The sequence below is a fragment of the Spea bombifrons genome, chromosome 3, assembly GCF_027358695.1.
Source record: "Spea bombifrons isolate aSpeBom1 chromosome 3, aSpeBom1.2.pri, whole genome shotgun sequence".
Classification (NCBI taxonomy): Eukaryota; Metazoa; Chordata; class Amphibia; order Anura; family Pelobatidae; genus Spea; species Spea bombifrons.
In genome coordinates, this window is record NC_071089.1 from 55790649 (window position 1) to 55814568 (window position 23920).

The 23920-nt window shown below is 36.4% G+C and overlaps 1 protein-coding gene across 1 annotated transcript in view; it reads left to right on the top strand.

Moving 5' to 3' along the window:
• TRDN (triadin) overlaps positions 1-23920 on the top strand; it is a 184000-nt gene that overhangs the window by 154976 nt on the left and 5104 nt on the right. Inside the window, exons 40-59 of the mRNA XM_053459015.1 lie at positions 422-460; positions 1031-1078; positions 4551-4568; positions 4953-4991; positions 5789-5836; positions 6118-6168; positions 6306-6359; positions 6461-6505; positions 8032-8079; positions 9019-9066; positions 9398-9445; positions 10149-10166; positions 11045-11092; positions 11521-11565; positions 14472-14519; positions 15209-15256; positions 15604-15618; positions 16238-16285; positions 16793-16840; positions 17691-17738. Of these exons, the coding sequence (XP_053314990.1) occupies positions 422-460; positions 1031-1078; positions 4551-4568; positions 4953-4991; positions 5789-5836; positions 6118-6168; positions 6306-6359; positions 6461-6505; positions 8032-8079; positions 9019-9066; positions 9398-9445; positions 10149-10166; positions 11045-11092; positions 11521-11565; positions 14472-14519; positions 15209-15256; positions 15604-15618; positions 16238-16285; positions 16793-16840; positions 17691-17738 (852 nt within the window). The remainder of the gene's footprint in view (positions 1-421; positions 461-1030; positions 1079-4550; positions 4569-4952; positions 4992-5788; positions 5837-6117; positions 6169-6305; positions 6360-6460; positions 6506-8031; positions 8080-9018; positions 9067-9397; positions 9446-10148; positions 10167-11044; positions 11093-11520; positions 11566-14471; positions 14520-15208; positions 15257-15603; positions 15619-16237; positions 16286-16792; positions 16841-17690; positions 17739-23920) is intronic.

A 23920-nucleotide genomic window follows, 5' to 3' on the forward strand; every position in this document is an offset into this window, starting at 1 on the left:
TCTCCAGCCTCTATCCCTGTTGGGGCTAACCCTGTGCAAGGAAATCCCTGCTCCCTAAGGAGCAATAGAGGAAGAGAGACAGGTAATTAGCCCAGGAAATGTTCCTGCTGGGAAATATGGGTTGTCAAATGGCATATACTATAAACAAGCCAAGTGGCTTCTTTATTTTTTGCATTATAAACAATACATTTTACAGAAGGTCACATCCATTCATCTCTCTGCCTATCTGTGTAGAAGGTAAACTTTTAGGTTCCTTCAACACTACACGATGTTACTGCACAATCTGGATGTAGGTTTTAGATCAAGAGAAAAATAACTTGTTGACTCTCTGCCGATGGGTTCCATATTAATTTGCACTTAATATGTCTATCTTAGGATGTCATATACTATACAGACATTAACATAATAATATGCTCCACAGAGGCTTCAGTGAAGAAAAGTGACCAAGACACAAAAAAAGGTATATATTTCTACAGCTTTTCTTTTTAGAAAAAAACTCTCTTAGGTAGATATTTGATGACAAAAGGTAAGCAAGGGAATGTAATATTGCATGTACAAATGGAAGTGTAGATTTGGTGGGTCCGGTATATAACTTATTTTATCTATTTATTGGCTTTTTTGTAGATACTAAAGTGTATGCTTATATCTGTTATGCTTACTCCATTGTACTAACCATTTTCCAAATTCAACAAAATGTTCTCCTCTGTCATCAGTCAAAATGATATGTGACTTAACATTAAGTTAAATTATTGCGTTACAGAAACATTTTTTAAAGCAAAAGCTCGAACATTTATGGGGTCGCCAACAAGTAGTTTTAGCGCACTACAAAAATGTCTAAATGCTAATATGGTAACATGTTTACTAGATTAGTACATTTAAACTAGTTGAATTTTTATCTAATGTATTCCTGTAATTTCACTATTAATCATGTTTAATAAGTCACTATCAGAAATGTGTTCTAAAAATCCTAAAGAATTATATTTGCAATAATACTCTAAATATTGAATGCTAATAACATATTTATATACAGAGCCTTCATCAAAGAAACACGAGGTTAAATCAGTAGAAACCAAAAAAGGTAAATATGTATTTTTCAATTAATTGTGATTTTACTGAATGACAATGTGCTTAATATAAATGGTATATGCACATTGCAAAGGTTAAATCAATCCACGAGTTAATTGATGCAAACCAGGTTTTGACATTTTAACATGATCTTTTTTTTTTAACCACAGGTTATTGTACTAGTCATTGATCTTATACATCCAATTATATATAAAGAAAATAGTCATGCTCTATACCAGCGGTATCAGTATTAAAGAAACAGGTGTTTTAACTCCTTGGGGGCTGGGGCTTTTTCATACCCTAAGGGCCCGATTTTTATTTTGTCATTTTTACCATATGTTTGTTAAATCATGATTCCTCTTTTCCATGTTTGATGAATACACACAAATTATACATTATTTTGTTCAGGAGAAGTAGGGCCTTCTTATAAAATCACAGAAATATGTAAAGCATAATAATAAATAATAAATAAAAAGAAAATAACTCGTATAACTTTTTCTTAACCCCTTCGCGACCTTTGCCGGTTCAGGACCGTCATAACAAGAAGGTCACTAAATGACCTTTGACGGTCCTGAACCGTCAAAAAATTAAATAAGCTTAGAAAGTGATCAAGGATCACTTTCTTCGCTTAAACGGCCTTGCTGCAATGCCTCGATGTCGAGGCATTCAGCAAGGCCAAGATCAGCATCGGGGGCCATGTCTGGCCCCTCCACGGGACGTCAACAGCCGCCATACATTGTATGGCGGCGGACGCCCGTTTTAAAAGCGTTTAGGAGGCGATCAACGATCGCCTCCTAAACTTAAATGGTGTCGCTGGAATGCCTCGATCAGGAGGCATCCAGCGACACCAAACACTTACCTCTAGGTGGGCTGTGACCGCTCCGGAGAGCGGTCACAGCCGCCGCTGCCGGTGATCTTCGCCATCAAGCAAGATGGCGGCGGCCCGGGAAATAAAACAATAGAGACGAAAAAGTTCGCTAGAGGGTCTCCAGACCCTCTAGAGAACTGGCTCCACTTGCTGGTTGAATACAGGTACTGCATTCAACCATGCAAGTCAATGGAGCCCAGCTTTCTAATCACTATGTGATTAGTAAAATATTCAAAAAAAAAAATAAAAAATGGAAAAAAAAATAAAAAAAATTTGCTAACATTTAAAAATAATTATGCAGTGATGTCACTAGATGAACCATCCAGTACCAGCAAAATGTGTAAAAAAAATATAAAAAAGTATTAAAAAAATAAAATAAAATTAAAAAATAAAGTTTATTATTTTGAGCAAGTGCTAAAATTTCTCAAAAATCTCAACAAAGAGTTAAAATAAAAGCACTTCAAATACCCAAGGGGTGTCTAATATATAAAAAAATGGCTGATGGGGTAAATTGGAGTGGCCTAGCTCAAAGATAGGGCATAGGTACAGACTGACCAAAATGGAGAAAAAAAGCGCACTTCTCAAATGTGGCATTTTAAATCTCAAACAACCCGACAAACCCATGCATGTCGGGTATCACTGCACTCAGGAGATGTTCCTGAACACACATTGGGGGGGTGTTTGACAGTGGCATATACCAGAACCTGTATATCTATAACTAAAGTACAATTTGTGTGAAAAAAAATAAAAAAAATTACTATTACAAAGTTTGACAAAGTGTAGTTCTATAATTGGTGCATGGAAAGGGTTAAAATAACAGCATTTGGAATACCCTGGGGTGTCTAGTTTTCAAAAATATATGGTTTGAATGGGTTAAATTGAGTTAACCGGCTTCAAAGATATTCCAAAGAGGAGAGGGAGGCACAATGACCAAATGACCACCTGAATTACGCATGCCCCAAAAGTAGCCTTTTACCAGCCAAACAATCTGACAAACCCATGCATGTGGGGTATCGCTGTACTCAGGAGATGTTGCTGAACACATATTGGGGTGTTGTTTGACAGTGACATATACCAGAACCTGTATATCTATAACTAAAATACAATTTGTGTGGAAAAAAAAATAAAAAAATTTACTATTACAAAGTTTGACAAAGTGTAGTTGTATAATTGGTGCATGGAAAGGGTTAAAATAACAGCATTTGGAATACCCTTGGGTGTCTAGTTTTCAAAAATATATGGTTTGAGGGGGTTAAATTGAGTTAACCGGCTTCAAAGATATTCCAAAGAGGAGATGGAGGCAGACTGAGCAGATTTGTTAAAAAAGATTTGGAAATCATAAAACGCTGCTTGTACTTATTGCCCTATAACTTACAAAAAACAGCAAAAAAACATAAAAACATTGGGTATTTCTAAACTCAGGACAAGTAGTAGAATCTATTTAGCTAGTTTTTTTACTTGCTTTTTTAGATGAGTAAAAGATTTTTCAAATAAAAGTCATAAAATGTGTTTTTTTTCAATTTTTCACCATTTTTTTTTTATTTTTCTTATAGTAAATAAGATGATACGATCAAAATAATGGTATCTGAAGAAAGCCCATCTTGTCCTGAAAAAAACAATATATAACTTATGTGGGTACACTAAATGGGTGAGGAGAAAATTACAGCTGAACACAAGCACCACAAAAGTGTCAAAACAGCCTCGGTCCCACAGGGTACAAAACGAAAAATGAGCCCGGTCCTTAAGGGGTTAAATTTCTCCTATACTGTAATTGCCACAGCTAAACAATTAGCTAATTTATTTTCAGCAATCTCCTGATGATAGTTATACCTCAGATACATCTTTTTTTATGTTTATGTCCACCCGTTATGTATTACCCTATATTACATCTTTTTTTTTTTTAATAATCTTGGCTTTGGGGTCTGGGTGTAGTGATTTTTTAAAATATATTTTTTTATTTGTTGTCGAAGAGCTACGTGGCACTCTTTAAAGAAAAAAAATCTTTTCTTTTTATTTATTTTATTAATATTTTCATTTTTTGTTTTATATACAGTTCAGTGCCCCATTGTTGTCCCGTTTGCAAAAGCAAATAAGATGGAGAGAGAATACCATTACAGTTATATATATATTAGTTGTAACCTCACTTGTTTTACAGACTGAAAGGCTTATTGTGTTCAGCAGATTTAGGACATTAAAATAAAAAAAATAAGATATTCGTGCCCATTCTTAAATTTGTTGTTGTCAGTTTTCATTTAAATAATAATTTTCTGAAATAAATGGACCATTGGGGAATGACCTCCATCTTGACGATGCCTAGAAACATCCTAGAGCTGGTCACTTAAAACTGTCCCCGTCTAAACAGAGGCAGGAAGGTCACAGCTTACAGTGGTAACCCAAAGGTGTCAAACGAGGATAAGCTATGTTAGGAGTGCGTGGAGCCAGAAAAAAAGCCCTCACCACATTTGTCCCAGAAGTCTCCTAATATATTCTGATTTGTAAATATTCTGTTTCACACAAAATTTATTCACTATATACTGTTTATAATGTTCTGAAAATGATACAACTATATACACATATATATCCTCTTAACATGTTTTCATTGGTTAATTTTCAACAGCAAAGAAAATACCAGCAAGTATGTGAAATGCACTTTTATATTGTCATACTGGCTCTGGCTTTGCATTGTAATAATGGCTGCTCTCATCTTAAAAAAAACCAAAACTTTATTTGTATGTGTTTTACAAGCTTTAGTTATTAAATGAGTCTTCTGCATTTCAAAAACCACACCACTTTAAAGACTTATTTATTAAAGGAATTTAGAAAATATTAAATACATTTCAGCTGAAGCAGCTGTGTATTTTATTTTGGAACAAAAAGCAGTTTTTATTTAGTAAATAATATTGCTTTTCTGATTTATGCTAAAATCCCTTTGGAGGGATGTCTAAAATACTGCAGCTTTTTCTGTTTGCCCTTGCGAGATCCGTCATTAATAGATAAAAAAAAATATTGCAATCCCTAGAGGCTGAACATCTGAAGGAAGCAGCAAAAGCAAAGCCAGGTAAGTAATGCTTTTGCAATTTGCTATATACTTTTTATGCAACATATGTCCTTCTACTCATAATCAGCATTTTGTTATACTTTTGAATATATGATTTGCGAAAATGCAATATGGGCAGTATCAAATTTTTGTGCATAATGAACTGGTTAATTATGAACAGTACATGTAGTCTCTATCAGTTTTGGAACAAAGAATTTCTTAATCAACAGAACCTTCCTTAGCAATACAAAACTTATTGCTAAGATATCACATCCCATTATCTATGAAAGTAATTTTTCCTAAATCAACAACATTCAAAACATTACGTTATTGTTGTGCTATATTATAAGGAAGTACAGTTAAGTCCAAGACAATATATTTTTCATGGAAAATGCAAATATCGTATTTATTCATATAAATATGTTAATTGTGTGCATAATTAAATTATTTAATGTTCAAGCAATAAAGAAATAACATATGTGAAACTTACCTCCACCACTTGATGCCTTCTATCTATGCCATCTTGTCTTCTTTCCATACTTGAAGTCTATAGTTGATGTTGTAAAATATGTAAATATACGTACGTTTTCATGATCTATGACATATTTTCTTCAGATTCTATCCACTTCAACTAAAGATTCCGTTTTCTCATTGAGTCCTGCAGTGGTTTCTAGGAACCTACTGTCTCCACACAAGTGATTGAAACACTGAGATATGAGATCATCTTCTATGACCCCCTAGTCTGTTACTCATCCTTCACCAATAATGAAAATAATTCATAAGGACCAGCTAAAAGTTATGTGTTTTATTTTCCTAAGAGTATCCAAAGAAGAAACATGTTGAGCAACCAGCAGAAGTAAAGAAAGGTATATATTCATATACGATATGAACATGACATATGAGATATAATAATATCTGAAAAAAGATTACGTGTAAGCAGTTGTACTTGCTTTAGCTGGTAACTTAATTTAATCCTTTTAAGAATGTGTAAGAAAAAAGAAAAGAAAAAAGCTTTTAAATATAGATTGTTAATATATTTTTAATAGAGCCTAGGCACACAAATTTTGTATTAGATTCATTGCCATTACTGACATATTAAAATATTCCTAAATTACTTAATGTCCCTAATGCATACTGTTTTTCACAGAAATTGCAATAAAGAAGCATCCAGAAGAACCAAAGAAAATAACAAAGAAAGGTAAATACTCCCGAAACTTTGTTGGGTGCTAATTATTTAGTATTAAGTTAAGTTAAATATGGCCAGGAGTTATGTGAATAATTGAATTAAACTAATAAACAATTTAATGACACAACTAGATATAATATTCTCCCCAGAAATACTACCAACTAAGAAACATGAAGAAGAACCCATGAAAATAACAAAGCAAGGCAAGTATTTTTAACAAGTATTATTATATTACTGATTGACCAAAACAGTTACATTCAAATACTTTTCAAAAAAAAACTTAATTTGTAATATTTTTATACAGAAAAACCAGTGAAGAAAGATGAGGGAAAACCAATAATAATTAAAGGTACGTACATGTGAGATCTTATTTGTATTGCAGCAGCTACCATGCTATAGTGTGAAAGATATTGAAATTTTCGTTCAACATTGAAGATTGGTACGATTTCCTTAGCTAGTGCAATGAGAAATAAGTAGAAAGCCCTAGTTGTTGTGGGTCCTTGTTGGCAGTTACAAAACACGGCCTCCCAAAAAAGCAGGGGTTTGGGGGTTCACAGTTTTAGCCTTGCGATATAACGCTTGGCAAACTTTGATACTGAACAAGCTTTTAATACATTGAATAGATTTTGACCTTGAGATTATTGTAATGTTATGTAGTTTTCCATGGTGATCCAATAAAGGGTCAACTTGAACTTAAGACTCTAATTTCATAAAAAGCAAGCAAGTTTTTTGATAACTTGCTACTCAGAAAATCATATTGTGTCTACTAATGATATTGTTGCATAAAACAACTTTCCCAACAGCACCTCTTAGAAATCATTCAAACAGCTTTGCCACTATTGTTGTTGGACTTACCAGTCTACAATTTCAAGACTCAAAAAAATGATCTTAGTATTAAAGTTAGCATGTCCTTTAATTCAAAGATCCTTTTGAAATCTTCACCATTGTTTTTTCGTGGGGATATACCGGTACTATAGAAAAAAAAAACAATCTCTATTGATACACCTTAGTGAAGACCGTGCCAACTCAGAATAATTCTTTACGAAATTACATGTTTTATGAGATATCTTACAATATTATTTATAAAAAATACCCATAACAAATGTTATGGTAGGGTTAAGGTGATGGAAAACCCTTTCACTTAAAATTAAGGGAGTAGCAGAAGCATTGCTACCCCCTTAATTGCTACCTCCTTAAAGTAGATATTGAGGAGAAAGGTGATCATTGCTAACCTTATTTGTATACGCCTACCTAGATTCTCTTGTGGTTGTGGGAGCAAAAACAAGCCTTCTGGCTTCTCTGGTGGATGTAGATTAAATACATTTTAAAAGAGACTATGCCGTGATCACTGTTTCCAAAAATGTAACTCTTGGATATCGGATAGAAATATTTCACTGTGTGTGATCACCAATTCCAGTAATGCATCCTTGTATATGAGATAAGAGAGATACGATATTAGCTTTAAGCATGACCTCATGTACTCACCATCTGAAAATGGGATATCTGCTGTTTTGAAAGTTTATGTGACACTACATCTAACTCTTTGATTGTGGAATCTGAATAAAAGCTTATATTTTCAAGAACTATCTTTAGCACTGTTGTCTTAGTTCCTGTAAACGGGTTTCTTAACGAGAAGCGTTTATCTCATAAATCCACACAGAAGATTGTGAATGGGTGACAAAAAAGCGACAAGAGTTTTTATTTAGTAAGTTTGACAAATGATCACTCCTGCAAATGATATGGAACCCATTTGGAGGGCTTCCTAAGGCCTAGAGGTCAATATTGTCTCGGTAACTGAGCAGCACCACTAACTTCCTGTTTTGCTGCATCTATATGAGACCTATAAATTAATGGATGCTTGTGTATCACCTTTAGAGACAGAAAAGAAAGAATCAAAGACAGAAGTTCCAAAAATAAAGAAAGGTAAGTTTTGGATAATTAACATGTCCACATAAACTTAGGCCACAAAACATTTAGTTACAATCTGGGAGATTAAAAGGTGACTTTATTCGGGAGATCTGAAAAACATTTTGTATGGCATACACCATCACATTTTAAAGAGGTTAGTCTATATAGAATATCTGAGTCTCCCTGGGTGCCATGATCTTATTTCACTTAAGATAAGAACCTCTCTCCCCATTTTATCTCCCCATTTCTCCTGTTGTAAAAACTGTTCTTATGTTCAGGATAGCCTAAACAGCATAGAAAAATAACCTACATTCAATTAATTTAATAAATGAGTATTCATTAATGTAAAAAAGATAGCAGGAATGCATGTTAGTCAGTTTTTTATTTGATAGGAAATTTTAAATTACGTGTCAAAACAACCAGATTAATAAACTGAAAAGATCCATTTACGCAGGCTTGTCTTGTAAGCATCAAAAAGTTTTTCCTTATTTGCTTTAGCATTTAGTACTGTTACTGGCATCCCTCTATAGGGTCTAAGAACCTCCAACATCCTCATAAAATGGGGATACTTACAATGTTTTCGTGTATATATACAGTATTATTCTAAATATAGTATTAGGCTATTATTTTATATATATTTTATATTTATTACTTATTCAGTATACACCAGTTCAACGTCAAGGATTTGATATAATTTGACATAATCTTGCCATATACTAAAATGATTGTCGAAGTGAAAGCCAGGTTGCTCTTTTCCTCCATACTGAACCAGTATGTCTTAACGTATATTCATATTACTATCAAAATATATATTGCCAACTTTAATATTTTTATTTCTTTTCACTGCCCTCTTATTGTACTTTCACTGTGGTATCTGCTGGTGCTCTCTAAATACTGTCACAGAAATTAAATGGTAGACAGTTCTCTGTGTGATCCATGTTCTATTTTCTTTAGAAACACACAAGAAAGAACATAAAGAGGAAGCTCCAATAATAAAGAAAGGTAACAGTGTCCATGTTGATCTATCAATGGTGGGTGGTTAACCAAACTAAAAGGTAAATAGACCTGCATGAAATGAATTTGAGTTTTATTTTATGCTCTGGTCCATCTTAACTACTGTTTTCATTGAATCACTTTTTCAGTACATACCACATTTTTCAATATGGGTTTTATCATGAAAATAAGGGAAGAATAAAACAGCCCTTGGCCTTTATACATTTTGCCAACCATCATATTTATTTTGTGATAATGCTATTTGTAAATAAGTGCATATTTATATATGACTATTTTACATTGAAACGTACCACTAACCAATGAATAATCCCTATTGCAGAGTCTCTGGCTAAAAAGCCTAAAGAAGAACCTACGCAAGCAAAAATAGGTAAATATGCCCAATAAAGAAAGTCTCTAGGAAAACACTAGAGACTGCCTCCATTAAGCTTATAAATTGATACTAATCACAGCATCTAATAAAGTTAATGGTCAAATCATATTATTTCAAGTTATATATAATGCATTAATTCACCCAAATATATCCTTTGTGTACACTGTGGTAGAATATCAAATAGTAGTAGTGTTCAAATAAAGGAAAGGTTGTAGTATGTAAAGGAAAAAGTATCTTAAGCCTCATCAAGTTGTGTTCCATTTTTTTTTGTGTGTGTTGAATAATAAGAATAGTGATGCATTTTGTATCCCCTTAGTGTACTTAAAACCCACATCTTTTGAAACTATCCTACTTATTTAACAAAAAAGCATCCTTCTGCCTGTGTTCTATAGTTTCAGATTGGTAAGCAACAAATCACATTATAAATCGAAAGCACTGACCAATAGCATCTAAGTGACATCATCAGAACTGACCAATGGCTGTACTAGAATCTCTTGTGGTTGTGGGAGCAAAAACAAGCCTTCTGGCTTTGCCGTGATCACTGTAGCATAATGTAAACCAAAAGTACAATTTAGCACTAGCACACAGTAATGTCCAGTGATTTGTTTATACAAAGTTTATAAGTGAGTTAAATAATGATATTCATTACATGGATCATATGTATTATCCTAATGGAGATCAATTCTTTCAATCCCAACAGCAAAGAAAAAAACAGCAAGTATGTTAGAATGCACCGTAATGTCAATCTTGCATTTGAGCTGGCTTTCTATAATGATAGCTGTGTTTATGCTTACCCTGAGATACATTTCTCTTTCCATTTAATGAGCACTGTTAGTGTTTGTGTGGACTGCCTGTGTTTTATCACCATGCTTAAATTGGGCTTACAAACACACATTAAATAGCAGAGCACCATCTGGTGTTCTTTATAAATGATTATATATTGAAAAGTTCGACAACCTTAAATTCTTACATAATTCTTATTGTATTCTATTTAATGTATACTGCTATATGCTTTATTGCATACCGATACGGCTTCTCTTGGACATTACCGGTAATTTCGATGTTGGTTCTTAACTGCCATAGGACCAATAATGGAATTTCTACCGCATCCAGCAAAAGAGTATTGGGTTATGTGATTGCTTTAATATGTTCAAACCTATTATTATCAGAATCTTAAAGTGCTATTGTCCACTGCACAGGATTATAGTGTTACACTGGGAACTGGACGCAATGCTAAAAATGCTGACTCAGTCTCACAACAATAGGTAATCAGCCTTATAAGGCGCTCAGATGTGAAAAGCTTACCCCAAAGTAAATATAGAATGGACTATCACCGGAACATCGGCACTCTTTGCATAAACAAGACATGATCCAAATAAAAACAAATGTTGCCACTTTGTTTTGGTCAGTAGTCCATACAAAATCAAGAATTACACATAACATTTTTTTAAAAAAAATCTATAAAACAATTTCGACTTTTGCTGGATGTGCTGCAGGATTCATTTCTTTATTTCAATACAATGAGCTTTATATAGACATTTACCATTGTATGTCATGTTTGGATATTGATAAACAAATGTATACTGTCTTCCACAGAGACTCCAGTGAAGAAACCTGCTGAAGAATCAATAGAAACCAAAACTGGTAAATGTTTGATTTTTTTAATTCAGCCAGTACTTACAGTGTATATATCAATAACTAACTTTATAAAACTTGCAAAGAAAATGTAATGGCTTTAGGTGAGTTTTCCCAGGAGCTTGGTTGACCATGTGGGGACATAATGACTTTAAACATGTAAACATTATTGAGTGCTCTAGATTAAAAGAGGTTGCCACTCTACTACAAAAATAGACATTAAAGTCATAATTACATAGTTACTCAATTTGAAAAAAGTACATTAATTCCCTTAAATTCAACCCTTCCCAGATGAGGCAGTTCCTCTTTAAGCAAATCTAACTTTTACAGACATTTTAGAATTTAATGCAATTGTTTACTTATTGTGAGCCATACTTTATAAAAATGTTGTGTAAAATTACAATATATGGTTTAAATATTAAAAATGCCTTTCACAGAGACTCGAGTGAAGAAGCACGAGAAACCAGCAGAAACAAAAATAGGTAAATCCTAATTCTCCTATATGTTTAAAGAGCATTTAACATTTGTAACAATCAGATTTGTACATTTTAATGAAAGATTTACACATACAACAATGTTAAAATAAATATTAACACAGACGATTGCAAGAATGCCTGCAATGGTGCTTGATGTCTTTCAACACTTGGATTATTGTCTTTGTGGCAGGGGGAAGAGTAAGATCAAGGAAACCAGTACTATTTTAATAATAATAATTGTTTATTGTTGTATATAGTGCCATCATATTCCACAGCGCTGTACAATGGGTCTCAACAAAACTGAAATCTGAATATGTCGTGCTATTTTTGCTCACATTCTATATACAAACCTTTTTAGAAAGGGTCCTTCTTCTGACCATTGATGTAAAGAGTACCGTATTTGCTCGATTATAAGACGACCCTGATTATAAGACGACCCCCCAAAATCTGAATATTAACTTAGGAAAAAAAGAAAAAGCCTGAATATAAGACGACCCCAAAGGAAAAAAGTTTTACCAGTAAATGTTAATTCATGTAAACTCTTTTTTTAATAAAAGCTATGATTGAGAAAAAGATTTATTTTGTTTTTATTTCTTGTATTTTCCAAACTGTCCCCCAGTTACGCACATCTGCCCCCAGGCTTGCCACTCCAATATGGCACTGTGGCCCATGATATGCCTCTTAACCCTCTATATGCCACTGTGCCCCATGGTATGCCTTTTGACCCCCTATGTGCCACTCTGCCTCCAGAAATGCCTTATACCCCTATATCCCATTCTGGCATTTAGGGGGTTAAAATGCATATTATGGGGCAGAGTGGCATATAGGGAGGTATAAGGCATTTCAGGAGGCAGAGTGGCATTAAGGGAGTTAAAAGGCATTGTATAGAGCACTCTGCCTCCAGAAATGCCTTATACCCCTATATGCCACTCTGCCATTTAGGGGGTTAAAAGGCATATTATGGGGCAGAGTGGCATATAGGGAGGTATAAGGCATTTCAGGAGGCAGAGTGCTCTATTAAATGCCCCCTTAACGCCACTCCAGAAATGCCCTATGCCCCCATTTAACACACACACACCCTATAACCCCATTTAACTAACACACTCTCTCTCTCTCTCTCTCTCTCTCTCTCTCTCTCTCTCTCCCCCTCTCTCTCTCCCCCCCCTCTCTCTCTCACCCCCCTTCCCCCGCTCTCCCCCCTCTCTTACCGGTGCTTCCAGCCGGGGCAGCGGGTTGACGTCGCCTTCTGCTGCAGCCGGAAGGAGGTGTGGCTAGCAGCGGGGGTTTGTATGCGTCCGTCGCGTATACTTTCCCCGACTCTGACAGTCGGGGAAGGTCTATGCGACGGACGCAGACAACCCCCGCTGCTAGCCACACCTCCTTCCGGCTGCAGCGGACGTTGTCTACGCGCATCGCGTAGACGTCAACCCGCTGCCCCGGCAACAAAGCAGGAAGCACCGGTAAGTGTGTGTATGGGGGGGGGGTCGGGTGAGACAGGAGGATCCAGGTCCCCTGCAGCGGTGCGGGGGATCTGGATCTTAGTCTCCTAATCAGACCTCTATTTGAGGTCTGATTAGAAGACGACCCCGATTAGAAGACGAGGGGTATTTTTCAGAGCATTTGCTCTGAAAAAAACCTCGTCTTATAATCGAGCAAATACGGTAGTTTGATTTTTGCTATAGGGATTGTTTGAGAGTAGATAGTATGATTTTAGTGCTTGAGGGTTTAGTTAGCTAGGGATTGTAGCAGACAGTTTTTTACCTATTCACAAAAAAAAAAACCTTTTAATAGTACTGAAACGAAGCAGACTGCATCTATGGACAAAATCTGAGGTTTTATAATTTACTAAGGTCTAAGTCTTTACTTTAGGAAATTTGGAAAGACTAGATGGTTCTTTTCTACCATCAAATTCTATGTCTCTATTACTTGTTAGATGAGTTTTTGTGTAAAAACATGTTATGTTTCTTCAAGTTTATACAAGCAGTTTATTGACATGATATACATTGACTCCCTACAGCAAAGAAAATGCCAGCAAGTATGTTCTATTATGATGCTTATTATTATTTGCATTGGCTTTGTATCTCAAACCTAAAGTAATTCTTGGCTTGTATAGTTGTATGTCAGAGGGTCTCATGATACATTTGTCAGTTAAATGTTTATGGCGCCATTTTTTTCAAGGAATCTATAATATATTCTTAAACAAATAGAATACATTTGCTTTTATTTATCTTCCTCTGATTTACACTAGACTGCTAATGCCAGTTTTAGCTATTGTTTAAGAATGCAATAGTAAATATCAAGCTTTTTGTGTGTGGCTATTTCTGCATGCAGCAATCATAGTAGTTCAATTAAAATACAAATATATTAAAACTCTCCGAGCCAGAAAATATATCGTATGTATATATATATATATATATATATATATATATATATATATATATATATATATATTATATTATATAAAAGAAAATTTAATTTCTGCCTATATATAAATTGTATGGTAGAAATGAAACCTAGTGAAACAGCTAGTAAATCATATGGAAAATAACAAAGGTTTGTAGTTATGTATAATTGTAAACACGTGTCCGATGCCATGCATATATATATATATATATATATATATATATATATACAGTAAATAGACATTAAATAAGTTTTTCTGTAAAAACAGACATATTGATGACGTGGCCCTCAGAGGCTAGTATTTGGCCACTGGCCTGTCTAAAAAATCTACTGTTGTACTATGTGATATATTTCATTTACTGGAATCACCCCCGGTCAGTGTTGTTTGGTGACAAACAACCTTTTTCATTAAAAGATGGACCCCTTTGATTTAGGGAGCTAGTTTTTTTAATGCACAAACACGGTAGAATTAGTAAAGACAAAAACAATCTTATATTGTCTTTTCACAGAGATACCAGTACAGAAACATGATGAGAAGCCAACACAGTCAAAGGAAGGTAACATATCTGTAATTTGCTTTTGTTAAGATAAAATACTTATACTCTTTTGTTTTTATATGGATGAAAGCTTTAAAATAGTTTGTGAGGGGCAGCAGCATTTTGTGTCAAACCGATCATATTTCTCCCTTATAATTAACCTACGTTTGGGTTCCTTATTCTGGATCTCCGTGTGCTCCTCTGCTGTTGAAAAACAGTCCTCTTGGAGAAATACAAATTAATCCCTTTCTGAGTGCAGTCTTTATCCTTAAAATGTTAACTTCTTAGTCAAAACCCGATTTTCTTTGCAGATAAGCCTGTTTTAAATTAATTTTTTTACGTATTTCACAAACGGACCTTCCAGGATTTATGGCGCCCCAAGTAACATATAAAGATATTCTTCTTTCCTTTTATGTTTTAAATCATTTCATATTCCAGTGACGCTCCATCTACCTGCGCAGCTGCTGTACATTTTTCTGCACACTGGGCTATGACTTCATATCCCGGTGCTACATTACGAAGAACACCCAGTGTCTATGGAGTCTATGCTAGCTCATCACATAGCATAAATGGGCTAGCTGGGCAAAAAAGAGATATTCCTTTGAGCAGAGACATACTTGGCAGCTTGATCTCCCAACAGTCTCCCAACTGTACCAGCATATGCCAATGGTCTTCACAAACTACTAATACATTAACGTTGTCGTTAACAGAGACTCCAGTTAAGAAAGATGTTAAAGAACAAAGGGATATAACAAAAGGTATTTTTTTTATATTATCTAAGTACTGTTTTGAATGTCATAAAATACTGCACATCATACATACTACTGGAATAGTTCCCGAATATTTCCCGATTTAGTTATGACTGTTGTTGCTCAGACTGCCTGGCACTCTTGGGGTCAAAACATTACAAGCCTTTTCATTTCCGAAATGGATATAATCATGTCCACGCTTGAAAGCTGACACTTCACAATTATCTTAATGTGTTCATGCAGCATAACTCATTTAGTCTGGATATAATTTGTTTCTTTAAATGTCAGAAATTGTATAATTTTGTTTCTCCTACAATATACTGAATTTAACAAATTGTTTTTCTGAACCCCAACAGCAAAGAAAATAACAAGTATGTGATATCAGTTAATGTGTTCACATGGCAATGACCTTTGCTTCACGGTTAATTTTGAAAGATACATGTTGTTCATAACTTGTGCTTGTTGTGACAGTGTGAGCTGTTTTTGTGAGCTTCATGTCTGTTCTTACTGATAGCAGTTTTAGGGCTTTTAAAGGAACCTTGCCACAAGATGTTACTGAGCAGTGAAAAATCAAATGTGTATGACTTTTTGGTAACGACAATCCATAGAATACAGTTTATTATTGATATATACATCTTATCACACTCTTATTATCAGTCACTTATTAGCTACTTAGTAAAACAATTATATTTAGTCAGAAGGTCTATAAGCTGTTATTTCATTTTATTTCTAATTGGTCAAATTCCTTTAAAAACCTTCGGGAAAATGTTGAGGGCTATGATTTGTGTAAATATATCGAACAATAAAGGATTTCTATTTGGTCAATATAACCATTGAGTTTTCTGACTAAAGCAGCCTTGGGGAATACACCAAAAAGCAATTTAATAGCACTCAGCAATTTAATAGCACAGTTGGCTTTTCCATGTGTCTTTATCTGCATGCAGCATGTATATAGGAATATATAAATAATATGGGTTTTCTTCTACTTAGAGACAGAAAAGAAAGAACATAAAGAGGAAGCACCAAAGATCAAGACAGGTACATTTTTTTTTCTAAAGGAGTCCTAAATCTTCTGTTATTGGGTTTTTAGTAAGTAAGCAGTAATATCTTTATGAGGAATTAAATTTGGGCTTATTTACTGACCTGCTTAAAAAAGTTAAGTGGAATTCCTCTCAACCTTGATAACCTTAGTAAAACATTTCCATTTTCCTGTGTTGCTAAATTCCTGGGAGGCTTTCCCTAAATCCAGGTTGGTGAGCTTAGTTGGCATCAGCTAAAGTAACTTGGACACAAACATCTGAATTAAAAGTGAATGAAACAACTTTTATATAGTCTAGCATACAGTTGTACACCCTCAGACCCATAAATGTCAATTATAATTTATCTTTACATTATCTTTTATAATGCAACATGTTTTATTATTCCATTTTTAAATAAGATATGATTGTTAAGTTTGTGGTGATTCTACTACAGCTAAGTTAACAAAATGGGGATGATCTATGATTGGTTTAAAAGAACAACGCTAAGATATTATGTTTTTTACAGAAACACTGGTGAAGAAAGATGACCAAGGACAAAAAGAAACAAAGAAAGGTACTGTATGCCACAAGTGTTCTGCCAGCAATGACACTCTTGCCCCAAGCAGCTTATCAGTGCCATCTTGACCCACAAACACTCTGTCTGTGCTATCTTTGGTCTCAAACAGCTGGTCTGTGCCATTATTGCCCCCAAACATTTTTTGCACCATGATTACCCCCAAACAGCTCATCTGTGCCATTATTGCCCCTTGTAACATACATTTCGACACACATGTAAACACACTTACACAAAGCTACGTATGATAACATGCTTACACATACAGTTACTCATACTAACTCACACACATGTACACACTCTCTCTAACACCACTTATATATACACATTCATGCTCGCTAACAAACACAAAACATACACATCCATGCTAACACTTAAACGTACACACTTATGCTAGCGCACACTCTTATACAAGCACTTATACATAAACATTCATGCTCATATACACTTATACATAAACATTCATGCTCACATACACATTAATGCACACGTACATGACAACACTTGGGGTTTCCAGCCCTTCTGCCATAAAAATAGGGGTAGATCATTCCGTTGGGCATTCAAAGTCCCTAGAACACTCTGCTTAAGGGGTCAGTTACAAAAGAGTTCTTGGATCTCCTCAGTTGCCCCTTTACACTATGGAGGAATACAACAACTTTTTGATGTGATTCTAATCTGATTGCAGTCTTTCCTTAAAGGCCCCTCTGCGGACATTATGAGTCTCAATAAAATGAGTGAGACTGTGTACGTGCCAATGCTTGTTGATTACTTGTATAGAATTAAGTGAAACATACTGTATTAAGTGAATTATACATTTTATACAAGGTGTAACAGATCATTATTTAAACAGATGCTGCAGTTGCAAAGCAAGAAAAAGAACCAACCAAAGCTAAAAAGGGTAACTATTTTCATGCAACTTCCACAGTTTTCACATTTTTTGATGTGGGGAGGACTGGGTAATAGATAGAGGAAGGGCGATTGCATTTAAATTGAATGGTCTAATAAATAAACATATGTTAGTTAATTACTTCACTGTACGCGACTGCCGTCTATTTGAATGTCATTTTTCAGCATTATATTATTGGGAATGTTTGAAAAGTGGTCTGATCACCATAGCAACCAATGACAGTTTCCTGCATTTTATCGTTCCATTGGTTGCCAGGTAATAAAGCCACTTTGACAAATGTGCAACAGAATTACCTGTTTTAATAGCCCCAATATATCATCAGCCTCCACAGTGACACCAAATATGAATTTAATTTACTTGTTAATAGTAGACTAACTATAAGGTAGTGTGGGCAGGGTATTTTTATTGAATGTTCATTCCTGTACTGTGTTTAAGCCTTTAAAATAAATACATTTTGATCACTGCTCATGTGAATGGTGCTGCTATATAACAATGCCCTGTGTTTGTTGTTTTGCTGTTTGAATTAGTTTGTAAACTCAGTAAAATGGGAAATGTTAGTAGCTTTACAAATCACTGGCTATTCTTCTAGTGACTTGGAGACCCCCATGTTGTTTAAAAACATTTTAGTAATGTTCAGAAATCAGTTCATATCTGTGCAATTTATCTTATAAAGCTCATGAAAACTTACAGAATGACCGATAATTATGCGTTACCATAATAAAACCAAGCAGTGGTTCACACCTTAGAGTTAAATCTCAGTATATGGATAAAAGTCTTTGAACAAACTTAACAACTAGGACTTTCAGTAATTCTAGACAGAGCTTATTAGATTATTAGATAGTGAGAGAAAGGGGAGATATATAAATATAAAGATATAAGGGAGAGGTAATGAGGATAAAGAAAGGTGAGAGATAGAGAGAAGGGGAGATAATGAGAAAAATGAGAGGAAGGGAGAAAGGGGAGACATAGCTAGAAGGGAAGATAATGAAGAAGGATTCATTATGTGTACATTCAGTGTGCATATACTTTTGCAACAAGGAAAAAATCAAAATATGATTTCTGTGGACACCAAAATAAAGGGAGCAGAAGGTCTATTCATACAGACCTCTGTTTCACTGCTACCTCATGATGCTGCCAGCAATTAATACAAAGTGCCGAATATGAAATATAATATCCTATGCCACATCCTGGCTCTCAACAGTGAAGCTGGTCACCCCATGATGGAGCTCTGAAACAGAGAACATACCTTGCACTCCCACCATTTCAGAAAGGTGAAAGGGGAGAGATAGGGAGAAGAAGAGATAATGAGAAAAAGGGACAATGGGGAGAAAGGGGAAGAGATGGCTAGAAGGGGAGATAATGAGAAAGAAGAGAGAGTGAAAGGAGAGAGAGATGAAAAGGAGGAGAGGTAGTCGCAAAGAGGAGTAAAAGAGAAAGAAGGGCGCAAGAGATAAAGAGGAGAAGAGAAGGAGGAGAGATGAGCTAAAGAGAAAATGAAGAGGTAGAGAAAAAAGAGAGATATAAAGAGAAAGTGGAAAAGAAATAAAGAGGAAGATGAGGAGATATAAGGAGAAGGAGGAGAAGAGGTAAACAGAAGGGGAAAAGAGTAGATAAAATAAAGGGTAGGGAGATCAACAAAGACAACAGAGACAGATAAAAAAAATGAGAGAGATAATGAGAAAGATGAGAGATGGAAAAAGGGGAGAGATAATGAGAAAGTGGAGAGATAACGATAAATGAGAACAAGAGAGAGGAGAGATGAGATAATGGGGAATCACAGAAAAGGGGCAGATAAAAGAGTTAAAGAGATGAGAGATAAACAGAAAGAGGAGGAGAGATAAGCAGACAGGGGAGTGATAAACATTCAAAGATTTATATGTGCAACATGGGTGCTGGGGTAAGTCATCTTTGTGCAATTTGGGTGCTGGGGCAAGTTCTCTTTGTGCAATCTGGGTGCTGTGCAAGTCTTATGGGTGCGATGTGGGTGCTGGTCAAGTCCTGTGGGTGCAATCTGGGTGCTGGGGCAAGTCCTATGTGTGCAATTTAAGTGCCATGGGTGTGCAATCTGTGATCTATGTCTGCGAGTTAGGGTTTCCATGCATTATTTGCCTGTTCTGTACATTCAATGCTGAGTTTGTATCTGGTGTTTCAGTTGCTCTATGACTACAATGCTGTTTTCGTATGTTAATTACCGTATTGGCTTGGATATAGGTCGCCCCCGTATATAGGCCGCACCCTAAAAGTTTGGTGCTTTTTTAAAGAAAAAGTTTTTTTCTTTAAAAAAGCACCAAAAAAACATGCTGCCACTCTGTCTCCCCCCCCTGAGATATGCTGCCACTGTCCCCCCCCCGAGATATGCTGCCACTGTCCTCCCCCCCGAGATATGTTGCCACTGTCCTCCTCCCCCCGAGATATGCTGCCACTGTCCCCCCCGAGATATGCTGCCACTGTCCTCCTCCTCCCCCCCGAGATATGCTGCCACTCTGCCCCCCCGACTTACCAGAGCAGACTCCCGGGTGTCTTGCGGGGCCGGCGGGGGGCATCTACGCAATACGCGTATACAACCGGAAGTTGTATACGCGTATTGCGTAGATGTCCCCCGCCGGCCCAGCAAGACACCAGGGAATCTGCTCCGGTAAGTCTTGGGGGCAGAGGTAAAACGCATCGTGCGGACGGTCACCGGCTGCGGCGATGCGGGTAAACAACCCGGAGGCTGTTTACCCTCATCGCCGCAGCCGGTGACCGTCCGCACGATGCGCTTAGACAACCTCCCGTGCCGGCACATCCCCCCCCCGTGGAAAGTGCTGGCAGGGGAGGCTGTCTGAGCGTATCAGAGAGTAGGATACAGGTCCCCTGCACCGCTGCGGGGGATCTGTATCCTAACCGCGCTGCCTGCCTTTGGGGCGCTAGACTCCGAATATAGGCCGCACCCCCACTTTAAAGACTTAAAGTGGGGGGGAAAAGTGCGGCCTATATTCGAGCCAATACGGTATTTAATCTATACCTGCAAATACAGGGTTGTGTCTTTTTTATTTGATCTATACTTGCAATGCTGTGCTTTCATGTGAAGTCTGTTTGATCTATACCTGAACTTCATGGAGAGAGATGGTGCCATAATTCTCTTGAAACAATTGTAGTTTTAGATTTGCGCAAGAATTCAGTGCTCACATACTTTTGTAACAGGAAAGAAATTTGCACAACATAAGATATATATGCACACCAACTACTAATAATTAGAGGAAACATTGGTAGGGAGGCACTGAAAGGTGTGTGTGTGGGGAGGTGGAATGAATGAGCACTGATGGATGGCGGAAGGGTTGGGAGGAGTAAGCATCACCCTTCTTCACTCAGCCTAAATAAAAGGACCAGTTATACTTACCATTTCCCCACCTGACAGTATATATATCTGCTACTAAGAACTAAGATATGGCAATATGAGAACTGATCTTAAATTTCCTTCTTGGCATATTCCTTCCCATTTAATGATTTTGCCCCTTTTTATTTGGATAATCTGTTGGATTGGCTCCAGGATCATTAACAATTGGAAAATTTCAAGAAAAGGAAGTACCGTATTTGCTCGATTATAAGACGAGGTTTTTTCCAGAGCAAATGCTCTGAAAAATACCCCTCGTCTTATAATCGGGGTCGTCTTCTAATCAGACCCCAAAAAAATGGCTGGGGCCATGCTGCTTACCGGTCGCGAGCAGCGTCTCTTCCGTTAGAAGCAGGAGGACAGGAAGCTTGTAGCTTCCTCACAGAACTCTATCTCCCCCTCCCTCCTCTGGGGGCGGGGCCAGAGCAGTTGTTCGTACAGCCGGTCCCCTGCAGAAGTTTTCGAGTGAGAGATCTGCAGTTCAGGTAAGGGGGTGGGGGAGGGTTTTTGGGTAAGTATGTGTGATTAATGTGTGAAGTATGTGTGATTAATGGAATGAATGAGTATTTAAATGTTTGTGAATGTGTGTTTGTGTGTGATAGCATGGATGTGTAAGGGGGGTGGGGGTTGTAGCATGGCATAGGGAGGCTGTAATCCCACTACTTTCATCCCCAGGTTCCAGCATGTACTGGCTGCCTTGGCTTGATAGGAGTGTGATTGCTGTTAGCAGCAATCACACTCCTATCAAGCCAAGGCAGCCAGTACATGCTGGGTTAAAAGGCATATCATGGGGCTGAGTGGCATATAGGGGGTTAAAATGCATTTCTGGACCTCCAGAAATGCATTTTAACCCCCTATATGCCACTCAGCCCCATGATATGCATATATACCTCCAGAAATGCATTTTAACCCCCTATATGCCACTCAGCCCCATGATATGCCTTTTAACCCCCTATATGCCAGAGTGCCAGAGTGGCATATAGGGGTATAAGGCATATCATGGGGCAGAGTGGCAAATAGGGGGGTATAAAGCATTTCTGGGGGCAGAGTGGCATAACTGGGGGGGGCAGGTTGGCAAATAAAAGGAAATTTAAAAAATATATTTACATGAATTAATATTTACTGGTAAAACTTTTTTTCCTATAGGGTCGTCTTATATTCAGGCTTTTTGTTTTTTTCCTAAATTAATATTTTGATTTTGGGGGGTCGTCTTATAATCGGGGTCGTCTTATAATCGAGCAAATACGGTAGTTAGTAATTAGTTATTCATGTTTTGGCCACTATGTACTTCTAAACTCAATTTGCAAGGTAACCAGCAAAATAAGTGTCTGTGACATACTGTATACATTTTATTATTAAGACATCATAGAGATGTCTTTTATTTGATTTTGACCAACCCAATATTGTTATTAGAAAAAATTGTTGTTAGAAAAATAAAGTAACTTGAATAGTGTGCATAACATAAGGAATATGTCTGTCCTCATACACAGATTGCACTGCACATGACAGCTGCAAGCAGAATTCGGAGCATATGTCTACAGTAATTCTCCATTCACCCTCCAGTAAATATGCCAGAATATATGAATATATTACTATACAGTCCCATTAACATAAACAACCATAGGAAATCTTGGCATGAACTCATTATCAAGAAACTAATTTATTTTTTAAGATACATTTAAACAATATTTAAGGGTGTTTGCTTAAATACTGGGATGTAGTTTTCTGGTATTAAGTGTCAGACTGTCATTTCATTTTAATGGGCAAATCAAAGTACCTGGGGATAAATTGAGAAATTACATTGGACGATGGACACTTAAAATGTTTTGGACAGTTGGACAAAAAAATAAATCATTACCTAGTCTGCCACCTACAGTTGTGTGAAAAAGAAAGTAACCCTCTTTCAATTCTATGGATTTACATCTGTTCTTTAGCAGGTCAAAAAACTAGATAAGTACAACCTAAATGAACAACAACACATAACATATTACACCGTGTCATGACTTATTCAACAAATATAAAGCCAAAATGGAGAAGCCATGTGTGACAAATTAAGTACACCCTTACTGCTTCCATAGGAATTAAGATGCTAAGTAGCAGACAGGTGCTGCTAATCAAATGCCCTTCATCAGCAAGTGTGACTACCTCAATAAAAGCTGAAGTATTGAAAGTTTGCTGGTCTGGAGTATTCAGTTGTGTGTTAATACAATGCCAAGGAGGAAAGCTTTCAGCAATGATCGTAGAGAAGCAATTGTTGCTGCCCATCAATCTGATAATGGTTATAAGGTCGTTTTCAAACAATGTAAAGTCCATCATTCCACAGTCAGCTTACATTCAAAAGTGGAAAACATTTAAGGCAGTTGCCAATCTTACCAGGATTGGACATCTCAGCAAATTCACCCCAAGGTCAGATCATGCAATGTTCAGAGAAATTGGCAAAAACCCAAGAGTTACATCCCAGACTCTACGGGCCTCAGTTAGCATGTTAAATGTTAAAGTCCATGGCAGTACAATTAGGAAAAGGCTTAACAAGTATGGTTTGTTTGGAAGGGAGATTCTTCTCTCTACAAAAAAAAAACCATGGCAGCACGGTTTAGGTTTGCATCTGAACAAACCACAAGACTTCTGTCATGACTTGCAGTCATTGAGTCGACCATGAACTTCTCTGTATACCAAAGCATTCTAGAGTCAAATGTGAGGGCATTGATCCAAAAACTAAAGCTTGGCTGAAATTGGGTTATGCAACAGGACAACAATCCCAAGCACACCAGAAAATCTATAACAGAATGGTTGAAAAAGA